The sequence below is a fragment of the Aythya ferina genome (genome assembly GCF_964211825.1).
Source record: "Aythya ferina genome assembly, chromosome: 2".
NCBI lineage: Eukaryota > Metazoa > Chordata > Aves > Anseriformes > Anatidae > Aythya > Aythya ferina.
The window spans coordinates 3,241,689-3,260,479 of record NC_140297.1 but is presented as its reverse complement, the minus strand read 5'-3'; the positions used below and the strand labels follow the sequence as shown (position 1 = coordinate 3,260,479).

At 42.1% G+C, this 18,791-nt stretch overlaps 1 protein-coding gene across 15 annotated transcripts in view; it reads right to left on the bottom strand.

Moving 5' to 3' along the window:
* Positions 1-18,791, bottom strand: part of OBSCN (obscurin, cytoskeletal calmodulin and titin-interacting RhoGEF) — a 184,565-nt gene that overhangs the window by 140,906 nt on the left and 24,868 nt on the right. For 12 of the 15 annotated variants that reach the window (XM_084509857.1, XM_084509867.1, XM_084509870.1 and 9 more), the window contains exons 8-16: positions 13,801-14,073; positions 11,278-11,553; positions 10,271-10,543; positions 8,959-9,234; positions 8,076-8,351; positions 4,476-4,751; positions 2,813-3,088; positions 960-1,235; positions 60-335 (exon numbers count right to left, since the gene is read on the bottom strand). In XM_084509857.1, the coding sequence (XP_084365983.1) occupies positions 60-335; positions 960-1,235; positions 2,813-3,088; positions 4,476-4,751; positions 8,076-8,351; positions 8,959-9,234; positions 10,271-10,543; positions 11,278-11,553; positions 13,801-14,073 (2,478 nt within the window). The remainder of the gene's footprint in view (positions 1-59; positions 336-959; positions 1,236-2,812; positions 3,089-4,475; positions 4,752-8,075; positions 8,352-8,958; positions 9,235-10,270; positions 10,544-11,277; positions 11,554-13,800; positions 14,074-18,791) is intronic. The other 3 variants (XM_084509866.1, XM_084509869.1, XM_084509871.1) reach the window with 3 other exon arrangements.

Here is an 18,791-nt window from a genome sequence, read left to right as displayed (position 1 = left end):
GCAACTTGTCTTTCCTTCAGTTTTGGGGGGGATGTAAAACAGATGAAACACTTACTCACCTGTAACATGAATCTTGAAGTTCAGTTTCTGGCCAGCAGCCTCACAGGTGTATTCCCCAGCATCTTTCTTCTCCAACTCACTCACCACCAGCCGACGAGATTTGCCCTCCGACTCCACCTTAAACTTCTTGCTCGAGGTGATCAGCTTCCCCTCCTTGTACCATTTCACGTCGGTCTTCTCCTGGGCCACCTCACAGCTCAGCGTGGCATTTTGTGTCAGTGCAGCTTTCACCTCCTTCTGCACTTTGTCCTTGTTTGTGAATACAGCTTCTGGCTCTGGGGGTAGATGGGGAGAGAGAGACACTAGTCAGGCCACTTGAAAGAGAATCTGGAGGCAGAGAGGGAGCTGGAAAACTGAATCCATTCCCCCACTATGGAGGCCCATCACAGCAATGCATCTTGAATGACACCCTGTGCCACTTTCTTCCTTCAGTTGCCATTTACTTGATGCCTTAGAGACCTGAACTTGCACAAAGCTTTCATGTAATGTTCTCCCCACAGGCTGAAACGAGCCCTTCCAAGACAAACAAAAAGTGTGCAGATGTGGGCCAGACACCCTATTGCTACCACTGTGTCCCTGCTCTGAAACGTTCTGGGAATTAGCTGCACCGCAGAGTTGTTCCACTTGCACCAAGACACGGCGATGGAGAGGTGCAATCAGAACCTTCCTTTTTATGGCCCTGTTGCCACAGTGAAGAGAAACTCTTGAATTTTTTAAAGGATGGAGCTGCCTCAGAACTGTACTTGGAACACTTTCTTGCTTTTCCCCATCAGAGCTAAGTCATCCCCATGACATTCTCCAAAAATCTGAAGTGTCATTGGAAAAACTCTTACAGAATAATAATCATTTTTGTAAATGTTCTAGAAATAGGAAGGATGGGACAAAGTGTCTTCTCTCACCTGTGACCACAATTTTGAAGTTCAGTTTCTGGCCAGCAGCCTCACAGGTATACTCCCCAGCATCTTTCTTCTCCACCTGATTCACCACCAGCCGACGAGATTTGCCCTCCGACTCCACCTTGAACTTCTTGCTTGAGGTGATCAGCTTCCCCTCCTTGTACCATTTCACGTCGGTCTTCTCCTGGGCCACCTCACAGCTCAGCGTGGCATTTTCTGTTAGTGCAGCTTTCACCTCCTTCTGCACCTTCTCCTTGTTTGTGAATACAACTTCTGGCTCTGGAATTGGGAAATGTTAGGGAAAACATATATAAGATACAAATAGCTTGTCATGCAACCCTCCATTATTGCTGTCAACAGCTTTCCTCAGAGATAGACCTTTTGGCTAAGTCATAAGCACAAACAGCTTCTGAAAGCCCTTCAGTGCCTTGTTGCATCCAATAGAGGATAAAGTTCTCCCAGTCCAGATTATAAAATCTTTCCACAGGGAGCTAAGAAGAGTTCTTCTTTCAAACAGTGTAATAAGACCCTTTGTAAATGAAACTGAAAGGCAGAAACTAATAATCTACTACATTTTTTCCTCGAACAGCTACTGCTATCAATGACATTCATTGTTTGAAGTAAAATAATGGTTTGGTTTTACCCTGTACCATTCCTACAAATGGCATAGAGCTATAGTAAAGTCATATAACTGAATCATGAAATAAGTATTACTGTATTTTTTATAGCACAAAGGAGAGTTGCCATCTCTCAAACCAGAACGAGGCACATTTGTCTCTAATTTCCTTGTAGGGTCACTCCCCAGTAATATATACCACAGAACACACACACAGCAGAGCAAGCAGAGTGAAATCCAATCAGCTTGTATCTCAGTGAGACCCACAACTGGCAGTCACATGAATCTCAATGCTGTAATGTCATGCTTTTGCTCAGACCACACTGGGAGGAGGCCAGCCACAAACCACCTCCAGTGCAGAAGATAAATAACCACATTCTCAGTTGAGTCCAAAATAAAGAGCTTTGAGGTGTGAGTGGTGCATTGGGCTGTGTAGATGCACACACTTCAAAGATGACACTGTTAGATTCTAGTGTGAATCCTCTGAAAGAAAAAACAGCAGGTCTTTGCACCAAATCCAATTCTATTGTTTCACGTAAACTTCTGGTAGTTTTGTCTGTTTTAGTTTTCATTGCATGCATCTTTAGAGTTTTCTTTCTGTGCACAGTTAAGAAATGACTACATCAAAACTAGGTAGTCCTCCCTCAACTCTTTCAAACAAGACTGAAGGAAGATTTATATATCATGACAAACGAAGTATGGGGTACTGTTTGCAACAAAAATAACTAGCAGCAAGAATAGAAGGGTATGTATTGATGATAGAGTTGCTTACACAAACTGCTGGATATTGTTCTGAACTTACATTCAAAGCGTGTTCCTCAATTCCTCACAAGGCCATATTGGTAAAATCTTTCAGCAAAGCCATGTCTTGTATAGATATGGTAGAAGCGAGCTCTGTCCCAGTAGAGACAGAAACTACAGATTCTTAGACTGGAATTAGAGATTGCTAAAGTGTGGAAGGACTGTTGTATGTTCGTCTTGTTCTTAAATCCTATTTCTTAATAACTATTCTTGGTCAGTCTCTGAGAAAGAATACTGACATGCATGGATTTCTCTCTTTCCTAAAGTGTCCAAGCACATGCACATCAATTTTTAAGAATAACGATATGCGTTCTGTTGCAGAACCACATAGGTCAATGCTGGAAATAAATCGCTGGAATTCTGGAATCAAAACACTAGGGAACTGTCTTAAAAGTTATGACCAAAATAAATAAATAAATGTAAATAGGTAATCTCTCACCTGTGACATCAATCTTGAAGGTCAGTTTCTGGCCAGCAGCCTCACAGGTGTATTCCCCAGTATCTTTCTTCTCCACCTCACTCACCACCAGCCGACGAGATTTGCCCTCTGACTCCACCTTGAACTTCTTGCTTGAGGTGATCAGCTTCCCCTCCTTATACCATTTCACGTCGGTCTTCTCCTGGGCCACCTCGCAGCTCAGTGTGGCATTCTCCTTCATGACTGCCTTCACCTCCTTCTGTACCTTCTCTTTGTTCACAAAAGCATCCTCTGCTTCTATAGAGGGAGACAATTTAAAATGCAAAGATACAGTCACGCTGTCCAAAATGTTCATAACAAAATGCAAAATTCAGCTTACAACAACTTAATGCATCTTTGTCATTTTAGAATAATTCCATACCTGCTAAAGTGAATGAACATGATCCAGTTTTAAAATGTTATTTCTATAAGTTAACAACCTAACACTTCCTTCTCTGGACAACTAGTGGACTACTAAAACCATATATTCTTCATACCTTATAAAGTTTTAAAGCAAGTAAGGTTTTTAATCAAATATTTTCCTAACTTAAGCACAGAGCTGTCCCTAAATGAGCCACTTGCAACCCCCTTGGGTATCTGGATGGAAATCTAGCTACTGTCATGCAGCAGAGAGGGATGCATTAGGTTGACCTACTGAAATCCTTCTTAACTCCATTTCTATGTGGTTCATGGAGCTATGAATAAACTTGTTTCTGCAAAATCTGTTTTTAAATGAGTATAGTATTTGCATGGTTACATTAATTAGAAATTGGAAGCCAACAGCAAACAGCAATTATGAACATGATGTGCTCTGTGATATCTAGGTATCAGGAATAATTCCTTCTAAAATCTGTGGTAATTGAAATATTTTGTACACAAAAAATATACTCATATTAAAATAATATGCACAACCAGTATTTATTTGACCTCTAATGACATGCTTGTTTCAGCCCTTGTCAGCAGGAATACTGCATCTTTTAGTGCATACCTGCAAACCAATCTCAGCTGTGGAGAGAATCTTCAAGAGTGAAAAAAAAAGTTTATGTTACCGAGCCCCAGAAGCCACTGATGATTCTCAGCAGTTAGGAATCTGACATCATGACAGAGATTCACTCAACTTTAGCTACCCAGGAGGTAGAACTGGTCTCAGCTCCCAGATTAAGGCACCTAAACTTAGATTTCCCAGTGAGAATGTGCTACTGGAAACCCTGCTGTAGTCAGGGGTCACCCTGTCAATGGTCACTTCACAGACTGCACTGATTAGGACCACATTTCAGTTGCCCACATACAAGTGTCTTGGGCAATTTGACACACCCTGTTCACCCAAGATGTCTTCATGAGGCTGGGAGATACACCAGGGACTCTCGGGAAAGCTGCCCATTTCTAGTAGGGCAGCTGGATGTCAGCCAGGGATCTCCAGAACGTTTCAGGAATAACTGGAAGCCTACATGAAGGCATCTGAACCAAATCTTATGTCCATCTTGGGAACAGATAGAGGTAAGATGCATCTACCACACTGTGAATCAAACTCAGTTTTGTAGAATGACAAATAAAATAAAGCTGCAGAGTGCATATAAACTCAGAATATGTTGAAGGCAGCAATTAATCACGATAGGAAACAGTACTGAGAGAATCTCTCTCCTACCTGTGACAACAATCTTGAAGGTCAGTTTCTGGCCAGCAGCCTCGCAGGTGTACTCCCCAGCATCTTTCTTCTCCACCTCACTCACCACCAGCCGACGAGATTTGCCCTCCGACTCCACCTTAAACTTTTTGTTTGAGGTGATCAGCTTCCCCTCCTTGTACCATTTCACGTCGGTCTTCTCCTGGGCCACCTCGCAGCTCAGCATGGCATTTTGTGTCAGTGCAGCTTTCACCTCCTTCTGCACCTTCTCCTTGTTTGTGAATACAGCTTCTGGCTCTGGTATTTGGAAATGTTAGAGAAAATATATGTAAGATACAAATAGCTTGTGACTGGAAGATATTATACATATTTTGTATACACATTGTATAGGACAATTTCTTGTAAGGAACATTGCTTTACAGATGTGTTTATCATACATTATAATACAAACTCTACAGACAGTCCTCATAATCATTCTGTCTCTCTAACTATTCTTTTCAAACAGCTGGAACTCCTCATTTTCAAATTTCTTCTAATGAAGACAAAGATAAATCTTTACCTTTGTATTTTTTTCATATTGCTACAGTCTACATTTGAGTTTAGCCAAATACAACCCAATTATGAATCGCAGACTTCACTATCACATTATTTACAGGAATTTACCAGCATCTGAGTATGTCAGGTTAAGACTGGGTATTTTTCAGAAAATATCTTTTAACTTAATTCCAAGGAAATTATAAAGATACAGTTCTTAATATAGAAAAGTACTTGGCTTAAGTTAATTTTCATAGCTCAGTTTTATGCATAAAATATAATTTTCTGTACTTGGAAACCTCTGACTTTTCTGAAAACTGACTGAGGGAATCTTCTCTCAATAATTAAGACAGGAAAAATGAATTGTTTAAAGACACTTTCTTCCACAGTTCCCTTTGGAACCTCTGTCTCAACAAATGGAGTGGGCATCAAAAGGATATCGTGTATCCTTTTGATAAAGATTTCACTGTATATCATGAATCTTGACATAATGAGATTGCAGAACCAACTCTTTCTACTACACTTTTATCTCATTCTCTAACGTGTGCAGCACTTTGTGTGTTTTTTTATGATAAGCTAAAGGGCCATAGCTGCATTCCAATATTCAACACTAAGAATCTAAACTTCAGGCTGTCCTTAAAATGGATGAGTTTGTGCTACCAGTGGAACCCTGGAATATAGGAACCCTGAAAAGCTTTCTGAATGCAGTGGTAAGAGGATAAATTAAGATTCAGAAAGCCATTGCACTTTGGGATAATCTAGTAAGACGAGGACTTCTGCAGCGAAAGAGCCAACCACTCAAAGAGTACTCGTAATCCCTTCCTGACTTTCACACTAGATCATTTTCCAGTGAGTGCTGGGCTTGCACGTCACGTTACAGTGGTACACATGAGAAATACAGCAACAGTAGCTAGGCAAGCGCTCTCCACTTACGACAGAGAGGGAAAGGTGTTAAATTACCTTGTGCCGCCATGAAGTCACCCAGTTTGAAAGAGAACTGAAATCCCTTGGTTTCTGAGGCAAACAGCTAAGAATAGCCCTCAGCTAGTGAAATTCAAGTGTAAAAGCCTTACATTTCTGCGTTTCCTATCTTCACCCATGCAGTAATGTATGAGCTGGCTTCAGCAGCTGAGGATGAACTTGGTTTATTCCAATCCATGCCACGGTCTTTCCATCAATGTCCATGTTGTGTGACAGATGTCTCTCAAACCTAGCCTTACTGTAATCCATCCTCCACTGAAACTGGCAATTTCCTGAGCCAAAAGCATGAGCTATACAGCTCGTGATAAAGATCCCAAGGCCCTCAAATCATACCCTATGTACACCATGAGGTGTGGGGAGAGTAACAGCTGATGGCTGACAGGGCAGCAGCAAAGCTTTGTGCTATAGGAGCAGTTGTACATTGCACGCTGAAGACTCCTGGGAGTGGGATGCCCCAGGACAGGGAGAGCAGAAAGACTGCAACCTTTACAAGGGAACAGAACGCAAGCTATGCCCTGCAAGGACTTCAGGTCTCCAACATATGTGCAAGCAGGAAAGTCAGTAGACTCAGAGTGCAGTTGCTCCTCTACGTAGCTGATAAAATGCCAGACCTCAGCCAGGATTAAGGTCCAGTATGTTCAATGCCGAAAGAAATTCGGAAAGAAAGAAATTCAGAAAGAAAGAAAGAAATTCAGAAAGAAAGAAAGAAATTCAGAAAGAAATTCAGAAAAAAAGAAATTCGGAAATAAAGAAAGAAGGAAATTTGGAAAGAGAGAGAGAGAAAGAAAGAGAGAAAGAAAGAGAAAGAGAGAAAGAAAGAGAAAGAGAGAAAGAAAGAGAAAGAGAGAAAGAAAGAGAAAGAGAGAAAGAAAGAGAGAGAGAAAGAGAGAGAGAGAGAGAGAAAGAAAGAGAGAAAGAGAGAGAGAGAAAGAAACAGAGAAAGAAACAGAGAAGGAGAGAAAGAAAGAGAGAAAGAGAAAAAGAGAGAGAATGGATTCCTTGTTCTGATCAGCTCAGAATATGAAACAAAAACCATAAAGTTAACAGAGAGCCATCTGACTTATGAGCAGAGACAGCAGAGTATAACTACAACCAATAAAACAAAACAAAAGCCCTTCTTATCAGCCAATTCAGAAACAGTCAGACCTCTCACAAAATTTACTGATACCAAAGAAATCCATACTGCAGTTAGAACAAGAGAACTGCTTCAGTGCTAAATCCTCAGACTCCAAATCACATTGCTACAGGAAAAAAAAAAAAAAAAGCAAATAGAAATACACATTACTGGACTCACGACTGGTCATTACAGATGTAAAACTTGGAAGGAACAGTCATCTCCTTTGGATTCAACAGACCACAGACAAATGCAATGCATCAGATTGAAAATTTTTAGGGCAGTATGCTACAATCAACTTCCAAAACTTGATGCAGCCACAATAAAGTAGGGTGTTGTAAATGCTACTGTTGCAATATTGATTGGTAGACCAGTGTTGCACAGTTCTCATAACTGCATAAATCCCATTCAGGTATCCAAAAGCAGCTGATGTTGAAGAAATTGGTAAGGGAAGAACTGGATGAAAGGTTGTTAAAAACAACTCATAACTCAAGTTGCACGTATCTGTACCCACTTCTGTTCAGCATCCACAAAACTGTTTCATGGTAGAGTCATGAGGAAGTGTACAAGTATGTGTTTGCACAGCCAGACAGTGGAATAATCAAAGAAATTCTCTGTTTTGGTAGACAGGATGTTGTGCAGAGAAAAGATGAACTGAAGAGGAGAGAAACAGTTACTTTCATGGATTAATGGCAAAAATAAGGGAAGGAATACCAAACTGGAAGAGGTCCTTTAGTACAGTGCCCCCTAGCAAAAAACTCTAGATTCAGTATCTGACCCTAAGGAGGCAGAGGAAGTCGAGTGGCTGATAACAAGATACCTGCATGCAATCAGTAGACCTGCCAAGTTTGACACAACCTCACTGAAATGGTAGCTTAGGCCAACACCGAAAGGCAGCCTAACAGTATTTTTGGACTGAGAGAACAGGAGAGAACACCTAGACACAAAGAAAAGGCAATGAAATATCACCCAAAACGGTGGGTTTCTCATACCTGTGACAACAATCTTGAAGGTCAGTTTCTGGCCAGCTGCCTCACAGGTGTACTCCCCAGCATCTTTCTTCTCCAACTCACTCACCACCAGCCGACGAGATTTGCCCTCCGACTCCACCTTAAACTTCTTGCTCGAGGTGATCAGTTTCCCTTCCTTGTACCATTTCACGTCGGTCTTCTCCTGGGCCACCTCACAGCTCAGCATGGCATTTTGTGTCAGTGCAGCTTTCACCTCCTTCTGCACCTTCTCCTTGTTTGTAAATACAGCTTCTGGCTCTGGGAGGAGATGGGGAGAGAGAGAGAGATTAGTTAGACCACTTGAAAGAGGAGCAGGAGGCAGAGAGACAACTGGAAAATAGAATCCTTTCCCCCACTATGGAGCCCCAGTACATAATGCACCTTGAATGACTCTCCCTGCCACTTTCTTCCCTCAGTTCCATTTACCCAATGCCTTAGAGACCTGAACTTGCACAAAGCCTTCCTGTCCTGTTCTCCCCACAGGCTGAAACGAGCCCTTCCAAGACAAACAAAAAATGTGCAGACATGGGGCAAGCACCCTACTGCTCACCATTGTGCCCCTGCTCTGAAATGTCCTCGGTTGTTCTGCATGCACCAACACGCGGCGATGGAGAGGTGCAATCAGAACCTTCCTTTTTATGGCCCCATTCCCACAGTGAAGGCAAACACCTAAACTTTTTAAAGGATGGAGCTGCCTCAGAACTGTACCTGGAACAATTTCTTCCTTTTCCCTATCAGAGCTAAGTCATCCCCATGACATTCTCCAAAAATTTGAAGTGTCACTGGAAAAAACACTTACAGAATAATAATCATTTTTGTAAATGTTCTAGAAATAGGAAGGATGGGACAAAGTATCTTCCCTTACCTGTGACCACAATTTTGAAGTTCAGTTTCTGGCCAGCAGCCTCACAGGTGTATTCCCCAGCATCTTTCTTCTCCAACTGATTCACCACCAGCCGACGAGATTTGCCCTCCGACTCCACCTTGAACTTCTTGCTCGACGTGATCAGCTTCCCCTCTTTGTACCATTTCACGTCGGTCTTCTCCTGGGCCACCTCACAGCTCAGCGTGGCATTTTCTGTTAGTGCAGCTTCCACCTCCTTCTGCACTTTGTCCTTGTTGATAAAACCTTCTTCTACTTCTGTAGAGTGGGAGACGCAAATTAAAATGCACAGGTATGTTCGTGCTGTCCATAGTTTTCACAACTTAATACAAAATCCTGCTTAGGAAAGTTTCACACAGCTCTGTCATTTCAGAATGGTCCCCACACTCAGTTGAGATACACCTCAGACCCCGTGTACAGTCTGAGGGCAACACAACACTGTTGCTGAGCAAAATGTTGCAATGCCTTAAGAGTTCAGGTTCTTCCTATCTCAGTGGATGCATAGGATATCTGTCTTGTTGCTCCATAATGTAATGCACACGTAGTTATCTGATCTTATCTGCCACTGTTACACTGTTACACTGTTACATCTTTGCTGTAGCGAGGTGGGGGTTGGCCTGTTCTCCCACGTGCCTGGTGACAGGACGAGGGGGAATGGGTTTAAGTTGAGCCAGGGGAGTTTTAGGCTAGATGTTAGGAAGAACTTCTTCACTAAAAGGGTTGTGAGGCACTGGAACAGGCTGCCCAGGGAAGTGGTGGAGTCACCATCCTTGGAAGTCTTCAAAAGACGTTTAGATGTAGAGCTTAGGGATATGGTTTAGTGGAGGGCTGTTAGCGTTAGGTTGGAGGTTGGACTCGATGACCTTGAGGTCTCTTCCAACCTAGAAAATTCTGTGATTCTGTGATTCTGTGTGATTCTGTTACTCATACATAAGCCTTGTCCATTCTAGGTGTCTTCTTGAACCGGCTTCCAGATCTATTTTCCAACAGATGTGGGAGCTGGCCCTACCTTCATCCCCATAAATCACAACAGCACATATCATTGTTTGCTTTTCCTTTACCAGGTAGTCAGAAAACAGCAAGGTTGGTTAAGTGAGATTCAGGTTACAGATGAGGACACCAAGCTATAAGTGTCTGTGTGACAGTGAATGCACACCAGCTGATTGCCTGATCTCTGTCACTACCTCAGTGAAGATCTATGCTACCCAGTCACTGGAGCATAGAAAGTGATTTATTCTGGTCTGTACCAAAGCAGACTCATGGGCCATTCCGTGATAAGAAACATCTCTCCTACCTGTGACAACAATCTTGAAGGTCAGTTTCTGGCCAGCAGCCTCACAGGTGTATTCCCCAGCATCTTTCTTCTCCACCTCACTCACCACCAGCCGACGAGATTTGCCCTCTGACTCCACCTTGAACTTCTTGCTCGACGTGATCAGCTTCCCCTCCTTGTACCATTTCACGTCGGTCTTCTCCTGGGCCACCTCGCAGCTCAGTGTGGCATTTTGTGTCAGTGCAGCCTTCACCTCCTTTTGTACCTTGTCCTTGTTTGTAAACACATCTTTCTCTGCAAGAATACCACAATAGTCACACAGTTTTTTTGCAGTAGTCTTCTCCAGTGCTTATTCAAGTTCCCCCTATTTCACTGTACTTGCCCCTAACAGAGCAAGTGCTGGCCCATTAGGGCAGGAAAGCACCTTCTCTGCTTTTCCACTGGTAAATGATGGGTGTGTGGGAACTGTGGGACAATGTTAAAAAATTCAAGCACAGAGTTGGACCTGAGGCACCAATATGCACTGCCTGAACCCTCCTCTTTTTCTCTTCTGGTATTTCTCTCAGCTTCCAGCGAATAAGAAAGGAACAGCCCTCATATCTAGGAATCACCCATGTTTTTTTCACCTATCTGAGTCACTTAAATTTAGCAATTCTCCATCTAATCAGTGCTCTTCAACACCCCCCCCTTCCCTTTTATTTACCCCTGCACCTCTGCTATCACCTTGCACTGTAATTCTGCATGAGTGTTTCTGCAGACACACCAGCTGACTGCGAGAGGTGCAGAAGTAACCTCCTTGCCTATCATTTCTTGAAGTTACAACTAAAAGTGTGTGTAAAAAACTGTGATACTTGACTGCACATCAAGTCCTACAGCTGAAATATTGTACCCAGAGAGGTTTTAAGATCATTCTCCAACTGTCAGATATTATTCCAAATGTATTCCTTGTTTCCAAGTATTTTTTTATCTTTATTCGGAGTATTATTCTGAGTATTCCTTGATCTTTGGAATTTTGGGCATTTTCTCACCTCTGACTTTGACTTGGAATGTTACTTTGTCGTTCTTTGTTTCACAGGTATAGCTCCCTTGGTCTTGCAGTGTCACATTTTTGATGATGAGCTTGCGGTGTGTCCCCTGAGAGATGATTGTTGTCCTCTGGTCCTGCTTCACCTCAGTTTGATCCTTCTTCCATATGACAGTTCCACTTGCAGCCGACACCTCACACACAAGCTCAAGGTTTTCAGAAGGACTGACTGATATTTCTGGAGTTGTTTTGGGCTTGTTGACAAAATTAACAGCTTCATCTGACAAGAAAAGGAGAAATCAGTTTATGCCTTTATTCAGTATTATTCAGCACAATGTTAAGATATAGTTACAACTGATTGTTATTGCTAGTCACACTTGGGTGATGAAGTTTCATCTCTGGAGGTATAAAGGTACAGATGTGTGCATGGTAATACTGCAATTTAACTAGGGCAGAGCGTTAACAGACACAGCAATAAGGTGCCCTTACAAGTCAGAAAAGTCCTCCCACAGAGATACAGCAGAGTTATCTGTACTGGGGAACTCATTGCTCAAGTTTTAAGAGAGTTAGTACACAATGGTCTCCAGTTTGGAAGCCGGGTATTGATAAATATTTTATAAATGTATACAATTTTTTTTTATAAATGTATACAAATAATATTCAGTGTGTTTTAGTCAAATACATGAAATTTTAAAATCTTTGCAATCTTTGATCTTTTAAATCAAGCTGAGATGCCCTCAAGTTACTGACAGCCTTTTATTTTTTCAACCATTTTTTCTTTAACATAAATTCAGTTTTCTGTATTTCTGTATTATTTCTCTGTATTTCTAATGTTAAAATGAAGGCAACTAAGTGGAAACAGTCACCTTGCTTGCAAAATGTGAGCAAACCTACTCAATACGCCGTGTCCCTAAGCTAACAAGCAGTGTTTGATGAGCACGTCAGGTATTTCATAGCCTTCGTTCCATCAAGCCAGCCCCTGCCTGAGGAGCAAGCTGATGGCTGTCAGTTACCAGCAATCTTGGCTCAGTATTGTATTTCTGCTAGCAGCAACTGTTGCTTTCAGTCACCAAATATACCAAGGACACTTGCTATGCTACACCCATGACAGACAAGTTTGTGGCATCAGGAAACAGATATTTCATTTAAAACTGTAATCATTAGGAGTGATCTATTCTTTTAAAACTATACGAGCAAGGAAGGATGCTCCCTCCTGAGTCCTGCTGTTCAAAACTGTCGGGGTAACTCAATACCATAAAGGCAGATTGTTTTCCTGCCCAAAGACCATATCATGACTGTTTGGTACTTCATATTAACAACCTGAAAACATTTTGTGGTGACATGTGAAACAAGTTGGAAGTTGCCCTAGCTAAGGTTTTGTTAACAGGCTGTAACTCATTCCTTGTTCATCAAAAAGTTCGTGGGGATACGCAGATACGTTGCAGATGCTGCTGGTTTTTTTTGTTTGTTTGTTTGTCTGTTTTGGAAAAAAACAGCAAACAGAACTGGGGGCAGGATGCAGAGTGAATACTTGAGCAAACACCACCTGTAAGCTGGAAGCAATCCCTCTAGCTCAGTAAACCCTCTATGAATCCCAAGCCCGGTGCTGTGCTAAATCTATCAGCTCTGCTAAGTTTTTAAGTTAGCTGATGGACAGTGTCACAGGAACTCAGATGTACTGCTACAGGTCACAAGCAGGGAGATGTTACTTCTCTTAAATTGCATTGCACTGCAGCACATGGATACAAAATGAGAAGCTTTCACTAGAGTTTTAGTTTATAACTGAGGACTGGGTTGAAAAATTAGGTTCAAGACACAAGCCAGAAAACCACCTTTAAGAGAAAGCTTCCCACCAGGCTATGCAAATTGAGTCAGCAGAATTTCACAGATATTGAATTTCACAGATAATTTCTTGTGTTATTTTATACTCCAGCTCCATCCTGAACTGGAACGCATCAGTGAAAAGCATTATTCTTCTGGGCTTGATGTGAGAAGCGCGTGCTCGAGCATGTGCTTTATGCTGATGGGTATATGCCATGAACTAATGGCTGGGCTTACAGCACCTCGGGGAGACATCTCAGAGATCACAACGTCTTTTGGGAACAAAAAGAGATGCTTAGCTCTCCAAATCTCCAAGCTCCGACTTGTCAAATGAGGACACAGGACTTCCATGGCAAGACTTTACAACTGCTTCAGTCAGGATGTTCAAGGATAATATAAATGCTGAGGCTATCCTTAAACTAAAAGCCCAGATGTAGCTTTCAGCCGGCTCACTACATGGAGTGTTTGAGTCAGGACTCCAACCCTAGCAAAACCTTGAGTGGACCTGAACATAGAACAGCACGGTTATATTATTTGCCTGTACTGTGGATTTGCAAAGGGACTACAGTGAGGTCAGAGTTTCTGAAATAGTGCTGTGAAAACTTAGTCCAAAGACCTGGCAATCTACAAGGCAAGACAAGTAACTTGAATCAAGTTCTGAGTTCCTAACACAGACTCTGATCCCATACTTGGATCAGAAAATTACCTGAGACTTTTAAATCAAAAATAAGAGTGTCATCTCCAATTTTGCATGTGTATGTTCCCTCATCTTCTTTTGTCACAGCTGAAGCCACAAGCTTATGCAGTTTCCCCTTATCTTCCATGGTGAATTTCTTGCTGGCCGTGATTTCTTTGCCATCTTTATACCATTTAACCATGATGTTGGCTTCAGAGGTCTCAGAAACAAATTCAGCTTGTTTTCCAGCAATGGCCCTGATAACTCCTCCAGTTTTCTCTTTGTTTACGAAGTTTGCAAGTGCTGAAACAAAAATATGGACACATAGTGCTGGTAAATAATAGCATAAACATTAGAAAACATGCACGTAAGGTATTAATTTATCGTAAGAACAAATATCCATGTATAATTATGGATGTAGTCACTAGATTCTAATTCAGAAGCAGCCAAATTTTCAGCCTTTACAAACCATATACCGGATAATCATACATACAAAAGCCAGAAAACATACAGAGGCTAAGCCAAAGGGAGATGAAGTCCTAGGCAATTGGGCTTTAAGAAAATACCTGAAATAGGAAAAGTGAGGAAATAATTGAAACAAGCAAACTGGAAGGAAAGCGATGAAAGATATCCAATCATTCTATTGTAACCTCCTGGCAGAGAAATCAACTGCAAAAAAGGTTAAAATATAATCTAGATAAATAAAGTTAGAATAAATTAAAAATCTATGGAGATATCACATAGGACAGAAATGAGAAAAAAAAAAACCTTCCTGGAAATCAAGTAAAGCACAGAAGACAGACGATGAATCTGGCATCTATTAATGCATAGTGGAATAATCAAGTCACTGACTGCAAAGATTCAAAAAAATCACCAGTATCCTAGCCAAAAATGTTAGCCTAAAGCCACAGTCCCACTTTACTCTAGATAACGGAATTAATCTTCAAACCTCTTGTTAACGTATTATTTTAAAATAGCACATATAATTAAGTCAGATATTTGGGACTGTGCTGCCAAAGCTACTAAAATCAAAGTCTTTATTACGTATGCATTTTTTTCTGTAATTTCAAAAATGTGCACACATAATACTAATTAAACAAATTTGTACCAAATGGCTGTGTTTTAGGAGCTCAAGAGCTAGCTGATGTACACTGTAGTTTCTGAGATCCTGTAAATATGTTTAACTCCATCCTATAATAATGTCAGATTAAAAAAATCATTTTTCAGAAGCTGTTCCTTCTAACTGCACATTACCACTGCTGGATATAAGCCCAGTCCATGCAAATGCAGTTATTGGTTTTTGTTGCTGATACAGTCCATGGGACAGGACCAGCTAAGCACAGCTCTCACAGGATTTGCTCCAAAGGTGTTATTATCTGTGCTACCTCCTGGTGCAACTCATGAGGGCTTTCCTTATCTCAAAGCCCTCAGGAGACCTTATCAACAAGGGTGGATTTTGCATTTAGTTTCCTTCCTTTAGATGTATCATCTACCTGGACTTGTGCAAGGCATTTGACACTGTCCCCCATGATATCCTTGTCTCTAAATTGGAGAGACGTGGATTTGAGGGATGGGCTACTCGGTGGGTAGGGAATTGGCTGGATGGTCACACTCAAAGAGTTGTGGTCAACAGCTCAATGTCCAGGTGGAGATCAATGAGTGGTGTTCCCCAGGGGTCAGTACTGGGACCAGTTCTATTTAACATCTTTGTTGGTGATATGGACAGTTGGATTGAGTGCACTCAACAGGTTTGCTGACAATACCAAGCTGTGTGATACTGGAGGGAAGGGATGCCACCCAGAGGGACCTGGGCAGGCCTGCTCAGCTCTTGTGAGACCCCACCTGGAGCCTGCACTCGAGCAAGTCCAGAGGAGGCCAAGTGGATGACCAGAGGGCTGGAGCAGGGTTGCTACCAGCCCTGTTTTTTGGGGTTCAGTAAGTCTAGTGCAGCATTTTCTATGGGTAAAGAAGTCATACCAGATACATTTAAACAACGAAGCCCCATTTCTTATTGATTTATCTGGGGTTCTTCTTCCAGTGGTTTCTCTAGAGACTCAGGATGCTGCTGCTTTCCCTTCAGCAGGACAACAACACAGTGTCTCTCTTCTACACAACTCCTATGCCCATGAAGCCTGTGGAGGCTGAATGTTGCTGAAATCTCCACCCCTCTATCAGAATTACTGGAACTTGTATGAATTAAAAGGTTTGGGAGGAAGAACAGGAAAATTGGTTTGTTCATGCACTTTTCCATTATTAGAAGATTAGAATAAAAAACTACACCACGGCAGGCTGAAAGAAACTTCTCAGATGTCCTGTTTCGACACATGAGGTCGTGTGTCAGAGGACATCTGGCACGTGAAGTGTCACAGCAGTGTAGGGACTGCAGTGATAAATGGCAAATGCACCTTCTAGTGGGGCTTTTTGGGCATCAGGCCCAGCAAGCGGCACACCTCTGGCAGCAGCTTGACACAGAGGCCTCTCGGCAGCCGCGTGATGCCCATGTGCTAGACCCAGCTGACCTGCAAATCAAATGATTTACCAGCTAGCTGCATCTGATTTACAGGAAGAACAGATCAAAGGTGGAGATGCTGGAAAGTGAAATAGTGGGACAGCATGACATGGGAACTAGTTTTGTGAGCCTCATGCTGCAAGTATGAGATGTATCAAAGCTGATTCTCTAGTAATCAAGCTACAAACAGCAGACATTTAAGTCACAGCTTGCCAACACAGATTTTAAAATAATAGCATTCATTACTCATTTGATGGTCACATTACAGTGAAAAACACATAGACATGTCCATCAACTAAGTCAATTAAACCCGTGGGTAGATCTGCCAGTGTGAAAAATTATGCTAAAGAGGCAGAGAGAGAGAAGAAAACCAAAATTAAGAACAGCTGCCAAGTGTAGACAGAAAGTTCCTACTCCATAAATTTAGTCCCATTTTTCAATTTTTTATTTTATTTTTTTTTTCAGCAGTCTTCAGGTCTCTTTTGAGTTTGCCTTTTGAGAATAACCAAGCAAGTAAGTTTTCCAATGACAAAATGATTATTAATTCCAATGCCAAAAATAATTACTCCAGGGTTTTGTTGTTTCTAGAGATGAATTAGTGTGACAAGCCAGTAGAGTATGATGGAGAAGAGCCTCATACGTACTCAGTGTAGTCATTGCTGGGAAGAAGGTGCCTTTGCATTACTGTAATCTGCAAGCAGTCCTGAAGATTTAGGACAAAACAGCAAATCTTTCTATGGAGTACACAAAGGATTCTCACTTAATGCAACCAACGCCCAGCACACTGATCTCAGAGATCAGACCTATAACCTTCAGCAAAACAGGTACCTGGGCAGAAAATTTAACCTTCTTTTTACTACTTTGTATTAAATGACAGAATGACAGCTAGGTAAAAACCCCTGTAACTCTTCAGAGGTCTTATCCTCTTTCAAATTTTGCATCACTGTCATAAAAAAAAAAAAAAAAAAAAAAAAAAAAAGTGCTATTTACATCACCTCTTGTAGCTATTCTAAGAGAATAGCAGAAAAGTTAGGTTGCTCTTTCTCCCATCTTTTCCTTGATTTCTCCTGTATCTTAGGGACAGATTACAGAACAGAACAAAGAAATCAAATGTCTCTACAAAGTCAATTTGCCAGTTTAAATCAAAATAGCTACTGAACACACCCCAAATGACGTCTGATAATGGACTAGACTGTCCTGGAGTCAGGCTTTATACTCTGAACTTCAGCAGACTTCAGCAGACACCAGGTCCATGGACCTGGTGCTTTTCAGCCAAATTCTGGTCCTGTTCAAGGCAGACAAAGCTCTCCTTTGAACTAGTTCATAAGAGCTTGCACAGATAGGAAGGATTGCGAGACAAAAGTTTCATTCCACTGGTTTCAGAGAAAGGTTTAAGGACTCCACACCTTTCTCTGAGGGTGGTTGTGTAGTCACTGGGCCTGCCAGCTACAGAGACGGCATGCAGTAAGGAAAGTACAGCCATGAAGGTGGGAACAGCTGAACAACAGAGACCTGTAAAATTGAACTGGTTCAAATCTGTCAAACAGGAATCATTAATATGTGGTTTGTTCAGCCCAGAGCAGAGGAGACTGAGGGGAGAACTCATGGCAGCCTGCAGCTCCCTCATGAGGGGAGCGGAGGGGCAGGTGCTGAGCTCTGCTCTCTGGGGACAGCGACGGGACCCGAGGGGACGGCATGGAGCTGGGACAGGGGAGAGTCAGGATGGGTGTTAGGGAAAGGTTCTGCACCCAGAGCTGCCCTCGTCACAGCATCAAGTCTGCCCGAGTTCAAGAAGCATTCAGGCAATGCTCTTAGATACATGGTTTAACTCTTAGGTTGCCCTGTGTGGAGTCCAGAGATGAATTTAACAATTCTTATGGTTCCCTTCCAACTCAGGGTATTCTATGATTCTATGATATAAAGGAAATCATATTTTGCTGTTTGTTCCACACGGCCCTCTATCTGAACACCCTGCAAATAGCAATGAGTCAAGCCATTCAAACATGCCCTGGAAATGTCTGTTCTTATTTGCCAGGGTACTGACAGAAAACAAACAAATAGATGAAAAACAAAAAACTGCCAAAAAACAGTGCCAAGATTACCTTGGTCTCTTCACCTTTAATCAGAGCTGAACTACCTCCTGAGTGACTTGCCCAACATCACATAGCAAGCAAAGGGCAGAGATGGCACCATGACCTGCCTCCATGGCTGAGTTTCTTCACCTTTTCACTACCTACAATTTAAGCTTATGAAATAAACCCTGCAGAATTTCAAGATGCCAGTTTGAGTGAAAACAGCTCTTACCACCGAGATGGTGTTACATGCTATATTCACTCCCAAATTCTCCTACTCTGGGATCTTAGACATTGTCAACACTAGATGCCGATGGGAAGTTAAGACAACCCTCAGTTCCAGCAGCTCATGCCACCACCTCTGGTGCACTCCCTTTCTGCCCCTTGAAGACTCTGTTGGTCAGGAATAGGCCTTTCATGCAAAGCAGCCCAGTCACATA